The sequence below is a fragment of the Leptinotarsa decemlineata genome, unplaced genomic scaffold, assembly GCF_025532065.1.
Source record: "Leptinotarsa decemlineata unplaced genomic scaffold, Ldec_3_MD MMD2_tig00026307_RagTag_RagTag, whole genome shotgun sequence".
Lineage (NCBI taxonomy): Eukaryota > Metazoa > Arthropoda > Insecta > Coleoptera > Chrysomelidae > Leptinotarsa > Leptinotarsa decemlineata.
In genome coordinates, this window is record NW_027412681.1 from 8,445,199 (window position 1) to 8,455,505 (window position 10,307).

The 10,307-nt window shown below is 34.0% G+C and overlaps 1 protein-coding gene across 1 annotated transcript in view; it reads right to left on the bottom strand.

Moving 5' to 3' along the window:
- The window catches only part of Galphao (G protein alpha o subunit), a 176,205-nt gene extending 166,340 nt beyond the window's left edge, over window positions 1-9,865 (bottom strand). The window contains exon 1 of the mRNA XM_074181373.1: window positions 9,501-9,865. Coding sequence (XP_074037474.1) covers window positions 9,501-9,618 — 118 coding nt within the window. The 5' untranslated portion in view covers window positions 9,619-9,865. The remainder of the gene's footprint in view (window positions 1-9,500) is intronic.
- Between the last annotated feature and the right edge of the window lie 442 nt (window positions 9,866-10,307).

The following is a 10,307-nucleotide window of genomic DNA, read 5'->3' on the forward strand; positions in this document are numbered from 1 at the left end:
GAGCTGAATGAGCAAACGTGATTTCCCTATAATTTAATGTTGAAGTTTTTTCTTCCAGTTCGTATCTAAAAGAAACTTATGTGCAATTTCAATTTTTGGAACCGTCTCACTTCCTACATAATAAATGAAAACAAAAATAGAAACAAATTTTATGCCAAATCAAAAAAAAAACTAAAAAAAGTTCTGAATAAGAAACCCCTAATCACCTAGTGGTGTAAAAAATACTTTAGAACCTATTCTCATACCTACCAAATATACGCAAAAAAGTCATAAAGATCGGTTAAGCCGTTTCGGAGCCCTACCTAACAGTGTAACAAAATTACACCATCAATAAATCAGGAAATGAATATTTTGAAATAAATTTCGAAATCTTAATCTCTCCCAACTATATACACAGGTAGGGTATGAATGTCTGTCGAAAAACAACTACTTCCCCGACTAATACCACGCTGGATATTGAATGATATCCGACAGACATTCATGCAAGATTCCTCACAAATCTAGTCCCACAGATGTTTCTCGTTCATCCAGCAGCTGGACCATTCTGAAATTATTCGAGTAGATCACCTGCAGACCGCGTTTTCGAGGTATTACCTCTCGTCAGTTCAGTACAGTACAGACATTTATTTCGAAATATTTAATTCCTTATTCGTATGTATCTTTTCTCGTTGGTTCTCTCTTTTGATTAATAAAATCGTGTACAAAGCATTTGCGTTTTGTGAGATTTTTTTTTGTTACAGCCAAACTACTTTAAAAGTGGAAAGAGGGTTATGGGTTTCTAAATAATAGTGACACTATTTTGATAATTTTCTTATTTGTAAACGAAGTCGCCAGTCTATAAAAAAGACATGGAGGGGACTATTCTTAAACATAAAAAGTACTCATTAGTAAAGTCAGTTACATATTTACGAATAGTAAATAAAATCATCTTAAGGAACAATTCGTTCAGGCAAGTGTCAACTCCCTACACTGTAGGTTAATGGATTGACACCTATCAGAAAATAACTACTTCCCTGGCTGATACCACGAAGGGCGTAGGATTATATCTGACAGGTGTGTCAGTGCAGGATTCTTCACTGGAGTTATTCCTGCATATGCTGTTGGTGACACAACTGCCGCAATAGTTTTTCAATTATTGGAACACGATTGCAGACCGGTTTCGGGCTGTTTAGCCACTCATCAGTGCAAGGTAGTGTCTCTATCATCAACATAAAGTCGATGATTTCCGATAAATGAAAATCGAATTCCTTCAGAGTATCATTCCTCGAACTAGGCTGAAGCGGACAACAAACAACAGGTTTGTCATCGCCCCATCTGCCTGTGAACGAGATAACCAACCGCATATCCGAAGTTTGCCGAATTCCTCGTATATGCAGGAATAACTTCAGTGAAGAATCCTGCACTGACACCTGTCGGATATCATCCAACGCCCTTCGTGGTATTACCCTTGGGAGTAGTTGTTTTCTGATAGGTGTCAGTCCATTAACCTAAATTGTAGGGAGTTGAGACTGGCCTGAACGAATTGTTACTTTAGATGATGTGATTTATAATAGTCAGTCTTCAAGTATGTCAAAAGAGTATTAATAAAAAATATAGTGGAACAAATGAGTTGCTATAACAATGAAAGGCTACCACCTTGGATCACGGTGTAATAAAAATACCGTAAATTGAATTTAACACAATAATGAATACCAAAAAACTATTTGAGAAACTGGCCGCTTTCGAATTACAATCAACTTACATAGAATTTGAAAAATGTATATTTTTTTGTTTTTATTGCAGATCAAAGCATATAAATCGCAATAAATATAAATAACCTACAAACAATGATGAACTCCAATTAATCCAGAATTTTTCTTTCAGGTCCTCGAAAAGTTGTGAAGTGTACTAAAAGAATGCCAATGAAAAAAAAATTATTGTACGTATTTCTCAGATTCCATGAAATATAATTTTCCTAACGAGCTGTTTTTCACTACCGAGTAATGTTGACAACATCTATTTCACAAGTGGTAATCCATCCAGTTCCATCAGTTAAATGTTTTTCCTGAATGATGTTTCTCTCTGGCAATGAATTTTCATGAGCCAATAATGGTGATAAATAGCAACAAATGTATTTGGGAAATAGAGGAAAAAAAACGAAATAAGCCTGAAACCGGCTTTTTCCTTGCAAATTTCACGACACTTCTGGATCTATAGACTGTCCAACCAAGCAACAGAGTGCTCCAAAACATTTATCATGCATAGTGCACGTGATCTCCCAGACAAGGCTGCTTGTACATAGTCGCACTAAGGAACGACAGACATTTTATTTTATTTTTTTAATAATATGCGACTGGGTATAGGAATTGTTTTAGGTGGCACGTATAGGGAAACAAATTGACAGTTTCTTCAGCCGTCAGTACTTAACATTTTGAAAATTTCGTACTTTAAAATACTCTACATGTACACATCACAGGCGTTGAAACGTAACAGATCACTCCGACAGTAACAATGAATTCCGCCAGCCGATTGCAGTTAAATCTGATTGGCCAGCGTAAGGAGGCTTGTTTATTTTACCCAATAGATGCAAATGTGCGTGGTGATCATGCTTTGATCATGCATATACCTTTGCTTGGGTTACTTTTTTTGTTGGATAGATATAGATATAGATATATCTCGAGAATTCAAAGAAAAACTACTGTTAAATATTTTGTTGGATCAAAAAACAATCGAACGAAATAGTTTGTCTCGATGTCCGATGTTTCAAATAGGAATTATAATTTTCAGTTTTGTTTGTATTTGGAGGCTCAAAAACTATGACCGTGACGGAAATTTTGTGGGGGTTTCAATCATCTTTGCAGTAAAATAGTTTTCACAATGAACACTTCGTATGGAAACTTATCACATTCACTACGTCAGATGTAACAATTCACTTGTAAATAAAAGCTAGTAATTCAACATTCAATGTAGGAGTAGAATTACAACAATTATAAAGTACGTACTTCATAGTTGGCTGCTCACTAATAGTTATTTCCATTTACATCTCTCGAAAGAACATGGTCCGACAACAAAAAAGATATTAAGAGACGCTCGAAGCTGAAGTTGAACATTCGGATACTAGAAAAGTAACCATTTTTCGTGCTTTAGTAGATGAAGGCTGATTTTTGTGAATCCATTAAGACTCATAGGTAAATCATTCCGAGATATACTGAAATTGTTTGGAAAAATAATTAGAGGCATTTTAATCTCAACCTACTGATTAAATAAACATAATTTTTTAAATGGTATTAATGCTCCCCCCCCCCCGAATTGTTTTATAGTGGATAGAAGCTCTGCTAACTTGATATCAAGTTAGCACAAACTTGCACAGCACAGCATTCAAATATTCAAATGATTATCGCAAATCACATTACCTTATAGCAAAAAAATCTCTAAAACGCATTTCTCTAGAAATTATTGCATTTTTCGCGTATTACCTAATATCTTGTGTTGTAAGACACCATGTGGCAACACCGCAATCAGTATATTTAATTTCTTCATTATTTTTTCAGAAAATAAAAGTTATCAATTACTCCCAGTTAACGATGTAACTAATTCTATACTCCTGTGAAGATTTTTTAATAAGCAATGTATTGGCCCTTTTGATAAATCCTTTATTTTTTTTTTTTTTTAATCTCCCGTCATTTTCTTTTGAATTGGTGGTTCTGCTTAATTAATATAAAGTAACTTCAATCACCATAGTATAAATTTTAATAAAGCTCAAATGTGAAAATTGTCATTATCAATATTTATTGAGTAACTAGCAAAAAAAATAAAACAACGTATTCATAGTGTTATATCTACCTTGTCTTCTAAGGATAGTAGGTATGCTCTAGGTAGCAACACCATAATCTAAAATGTCGTGTGTAACTCTACTACAAAATCGGTGTTTTTTTTCAATAAACAACATATTGACCAATTTATCTTTTTCGACAAACATTTATGACAAAAAATCTAATAAAATATTCAAACTTGCTATTCTTGAATTTCAGGGAGAAATACCGTATTCTTGAACGATTTATATCACAAACGGAGAGAATTCATTTCTCTCACTAATCCAACTGGTTGTGAGTAGACATCTCATTTTGAATAGTTTTAACTGAGTAATGTGTAGAACTTTGAGTCATTAATTTGTTGGAATGATTTCATTAATAGCGATATAGAAGTTATGGAGCAATCTACGGATCTAAATTGTCTTCAACACTCTTTTTATCATACAGGGCTATTCAAATTCGTTTCTGTACATGGGGGTATCGTAAACGATAAGAGATAGAGTGTGGGTTAAATCGTGGCAAAGTTTTGTATTTCAGAAACATATTCAATGATGTTAAGAAATCGAATATAGCTCTTTTGGATCTGGAGATATACAGGAAAAACCAAAAAGTCCCCAATTATTTTTTTGCCTATATCTTCTTTATTCGCAGACATATTGATCTGTCCACATTTTGCTATTGGCACTTGATGTGGGCTCTCAGAATATAGCCATGAATCTTTTATACAGGGTGTCATCTGACTTGGGCCAACCCCATCTTTGAATTTTTAAATGCAGACCTGTATTTTTGTTGTAGTTTTTGGATCATAGACGTTCACTTCATACTGAGAACTCAAATTCAATTTTATATTTCGGGATTTTTCGATAATATTCGATTATAATTGTGTGAATTATTCCCTTTTAAATTACGGCCCTGGAATTGGTCTCCCTATGTACCATAGAGTTTTTCGAGAGTTTTTTTTTCATTTTTAGGTACCTATTCATATTTTTTCCATTGCTCTGAGCGTTTTCTACAATGAACTTCGAATAAGAAAACCTTTTATGATTATTTGAAACATATCTACATCAAAAATATATTATATGTGTTTTAATAAGCAGAAAAAGAAATGACAGCAATAATAACATCCAAAACGAACGCTATAATTGTAATAAAAATTGAAATGAAGTAATTTATAAAGGTACCCAAAAAAATTATTGGCGCAATAAATGTTCGAATTGGAGTCCTTCCATTTCGAGACATTTTTAAACTCGGTTTTTCATATTATTTATTGCCCGTAATACACTTATTTGCTGCATTGTTGCGAAATCATTCAAAATCCTCAATCTCGAGTCTTCCACATTTTCTATCTCTCTACCATCGTAAATCATATTTCTCAATGTCCCCCATAGAAAATATTCCAAAATAGTAAGATCTGGTGATCTTGCAAACCATCCTATTGTCCCATTATTTGTCTCGAAATGGAAAGACTCCAATTCGAACATTTATTGCACAATTAATTTTTTTGTGTATATAAATTACTTACTTCATTTCAATTTTCATTATAATTATAGTGTTCGTTTCGGATGTTATTATTGCTATCATTTTTTTTTCTGCTCATCAAAACACATATAATATATTTTTGTTGTAGATATATTTCAGATAATCATAAAAGGTTCTTATTCGAAGTTCATTGTAGAAAACGCTCAGAGCAATGGAAAAAATATGAATAGGTACCTAAAAATGAAAAAAAACTCTCGAGAAACTCTACGGTACATAGGGAGACGTGAAAGTTGCTAATGTGTTTTTATTCAACTCAGTCAACCAATTTTCAGAGCCGTAAATTGAAAGGGAATAATTCACACAATTATAATCGAATATTACCGAAACACCCCGAAATATAAAATTTAATTTAATTTCCCAGTATGAAGTAAACGTCTATGATCAAAAAACTACAACAACAAATACAGGTCCGTATTTAAAAATTCAAAGATGGGGGTGGCCCAAGTCAGATGACACCCTGTAAAAAAGATTCATGGATATATTCTGAGAGCCCACATCAAGTGCCAATAGAAAAATATGGACAGATTTTCAATATGTCTGCGATAAAGAAGATATAGGCAAAAAATTAATTTGATTTCTTTTTGGTTTTTCCTATATATTTCCAGAACCAAAAGAGCTATATTCGATTTCTTTACATCATTGAATAGGTCTTTAAAATACGCAACTTTGCCATATTTCAACCGACACTCTATCTCTCATCGTTTACGAGATCCCCATGTACAGAAACGAATTTGAATAGCCCTGTATATCAACTACTTTTTGGAAAAAAAAACAAGAATCCAATATATCGCTTTGCTGACGACAGTACACTTGTCTCGTCATTTGGATTCCAGGACATCGGCTGCGATTGCACATCTTAACCGGCAGAAGGATGTTGCATATCCTGATGAGGATCTAGAGGTGATTTCGAATTGGGGTGAAAGTAACCAGATTCAATTCAATGCAACAAAAACCCAGACTTCGGTTTTCTCCGAAAAGATAAATGTCTCCAAACCGGATATTTTAATGTCAGGACAGACAATTCCGCTCTCTGCTTCGATAAGTTTGTTGGGGGTTAAAATGGACACCAACATGTCTTGACACAATTATGTCACTGAAAATGCAAAAGCTGCTTCTCAAAAGCTTGGAACACTGTTCCGAACCAGAAAACTGTACACACCTCAGATCAGACCTTCTTAGGAGTATTGTTCTCATGTATGAAGCTCCGCCCTTAAGCATACCCTGAAGCTGCTGGATTCCATCCAAAAAAGAGCCATTCGCCTGATTGGAGACGCGAAAACAAAGGTTTTATATTTGGAATTGTCTTAGATATTTGATTAAGTAATACTAATTTAATAGCTAGGTCATGAATTGATTATTGTGTGTACTTTTTCGTGCTTTACAAAAATCGTATACATTTTGGAACATGATTTGAAAGAGGGGGGTAAGTCTCAATGGTAGTGACGTCACTGTCATCTTTGAAACTCCCAGTTTCCTTCGAAATGGAGGAATTTGGGTCTTACTTCCTGATGAATGAACAATTTTCTTATAGAACTAACGAATATTACTGATTTTATCTTTTTTTTTTCAGAAATGTGAAGGTTTATTCTCTTATACTATAGTGGTCATCTCAAAAGTTGATAGTCAATTTCTTCAAACTATTCAAATATTTCTATTCAATTCACCTTTAATTATCCTATCTGTCTTTTCACTGTATTAGAATTGATTAAAATCCAACGAACCTAATGAAAATAAATACACAGGAAAATACAATTAATGAAACAAAACAAATTATATTCAAGGTTTCATTCTCCGAGATGAAAACTGTATTAATTATTAAATGAATAGCTCACTATATCAGGATCGATTAAAGCATTATCGTCGAAGCTTTTTTATATGTAGGTTCGCGCCAACTAAGATGAGATTCTGATGCGCATTTAAAAGCAAATTGTACCCGCCCTACGACATACTATTGGTCACACAAACTGTTTGGCCACTCGTCAGTGCAAGGTAGTGTCTATTATCAACATAAAGTAATGATTTCCGATAACTGAACATCAAATTCCTTCATTGTATCATTCCTCGAACTAGGCTGAAGCGAACGACAGACAACATGTTTGTCATCGCCCTGTGAACGCCCTTCGTGGTATTAACCAGGAAAGTAGTTGTTTTCTGATTACTGTCAGACTAGTTTTTTTTGTTATCGAGTGAGTTACGACATTTATGCGACAAATAAGTATTGATTACATTTTTCATTGAAATGGGTATGTATAATTTTAGGACAGATCAGTTTTTGGCAAAGAAAGGTTTTTGGCTCTCTGCGTCTCCATCTCCACGTAAACTGAAAGAAAAAGCCCCCTCGAAAGAACTACTTTTGATATGGTAAAATTTCCTTTATGTAAAAAAATGTTGATACGCCTCTGGCCCAAAAAACTGTGAATATCTTTAGAATACTGGATAAAAACCGAGGATAGTTTTTGAGTCACTCGGTCTTACAAATACCGCCAAGTCATTAACCGCATAGCTATAATAATAATTAGTAAATTAAACCTTGATATTTGATGACACATTTTGAGATAACTTACAATTTCCTATTGTATGACAATGTGATTCATATAATTCATATATTACTGATTCCAGATTGATTGCATTCAAGCATGTATAGTTATTTGAAACAAATAAGATATTTAATGAAAAATTCCACCTAATTGCCACATGAATGAATTATAACCTTACCCTTAGCGAGTTTTAACAAATAAGTAATAAACATTGGAAAAAGACCTGAGAAAAAGACTATAATTTTGTTCGATTGAGTTACCTATGTTCGGCAATATGTTTTATGTTTTTTGTGTCAACAATAAATTAGCTAAAGTTCAAAAACATGTCTTAAATACACTGTTATAAATAAAATATTAAAATTCCCAACTGAAAAAAATGCATCAAATGTCAAATTTCAGAAACATCGAGTTTTTCTAGTTAACGTACCTAATTAATTCGTAAAAACAGATCAGGTGAATGTAAATCATGCAATTGTTTATTCTTTATTCTCATACATTTTTTTTAAATCATCACTCCTATAAACGCTAACCTACTAGACCAATGCAAATGATGGTTGAAAGAAACAAATCAATAACAGCATGAAAATAGTGATAAAGCAAGGAAAGTAGTGTGCGATTACAGAAAAAATTAAGTGGATCCAAAGTACCTGGGATGAAACTGGGTGATTTTCCACTGAAAGTAGACATTTTATCAAAAAAACTCAAATTTAATAATGGCAGGTAGACAATAAATGAATCCAAAACTTTAATGACAATAATTTTTTAAATATTCATTCTAAAATTTTTGAACAATTTTATTTTGTTTTCAATTTTTTACCTGGAAAATTATTTATTTCACACAAAATTGATGCATTCCTAAAAAATGCATTTCAATTCAATTATTGGTTATATCAAATATTAAAAAAGTATCATTGATGAAAGAAACACCTTTTTCAAAATCAGTAAGTAAGTAGTGGTCTTTTTTACTGAAATATCTATCAGATATTGTAAAGGAAGTAACTAACCAGAGAAAATGTATCTACTAGAATATATAAAAAAAATATATTTTCTATTTTTTACAGAGATTCCCATTTACTGGCAAATTTTCTGCACATGTGTAGTTTAGATTGAAAATGAAGGAACTATTTTTTAGGTAAAACGGAACTCAATACTTTGACTCAAAAAATTAACAGCATAGTCATTTCACATAAAAGTTAGTGAGACAACGTGAAAAACAGAATATGTTTCTCGAAAAATTTGAGGTTATGTGGAAAAATAGTTCATACAAAATTTGTAGATCTTTAAACCATCTAAATCTTTCACATTTAACTTTTTTCAATAGTGTAGTTTCTGTAGAAATCGTGAAAAACCATCTTTCACCCCTGAAATTCACCCCATTTTGTCCCCTGTACATTTTATGTTTTCTGTTATAAGTAGAAAATTTTTCCCTTCACCAATAATTTTAATACTGATAATAATTGTTTATAGTTGTTTGCCTTTTCACCACTGCACTGGTCTATACTTTTATCGGCGAATTTGTTTGCAAATCGCGAATTTCACAGGGGTGTAATATAAGGGTTGCCAGGACGTCTGGACTTGCGCATGAGCGTAGCGTCCGCACCCAGACGACTTATCGAACCCCCGCCCTACTCACCCAAGAGGAGCAGCTTGATGTCCTTGGCGGCCTGAATTCCATCCTCTTTGAGGTTTTTCTCGATCTGCTTGCTCCGCGCCAGGGCTGCCCGCTCTTCGGCCGAAGAAGTGCACCCCATCCTGCAGGTTCCCTCCTTACAAAACGTCGCGCCGGCAGTTGTTCCACCCTCTACACAGAATCCACCGCACACCCTGTCACTAACACCCTCTCACTGACTGAAACTAGCACCGGATTTCACACATGGCGGCACACGATCGTTCTCCACTTTAGGACTACTTGATTGTGATGTTTTGCCTTTTAGGAAATTTGACAGACCGGCCGTGATCTTCCTACGAGCGAGTCCACCACAAACACAAACGCACATTCGCTCGATGCTGACGACGCGGTATGCGCACGCGCATTCCTGTCGCGGCTGTCGTTTCACTCCTACACCACGCATGGACAGAGGCGTCGCACGGTGGGGAGGCGAGAAAAACAATAAACATTGAATACTCGAGCCTATGTGTAATTTTGGTTGCATGAGATTTTGATAAAACAATTCGACGGCATACTGTGTCCTGATGTGGGGATCTGAAACTTTTAACATACGTAAGTTAAAGGAACCTATCATTTTGACCCTTAAGAGGTATTTTGCAGATTTTAGATTCAGGAATTATTCTATTCAATGAAGAAATGTATTACGCATTAGTTCCATAAAAATATACATGAAGTAAATATCATCAGCACATTCGAAATGGAAAATCATGAGATGGAGAGGTTTTTTTTATATTTGATTATTAAACAGTGAGACTATCCAATAATATGCAT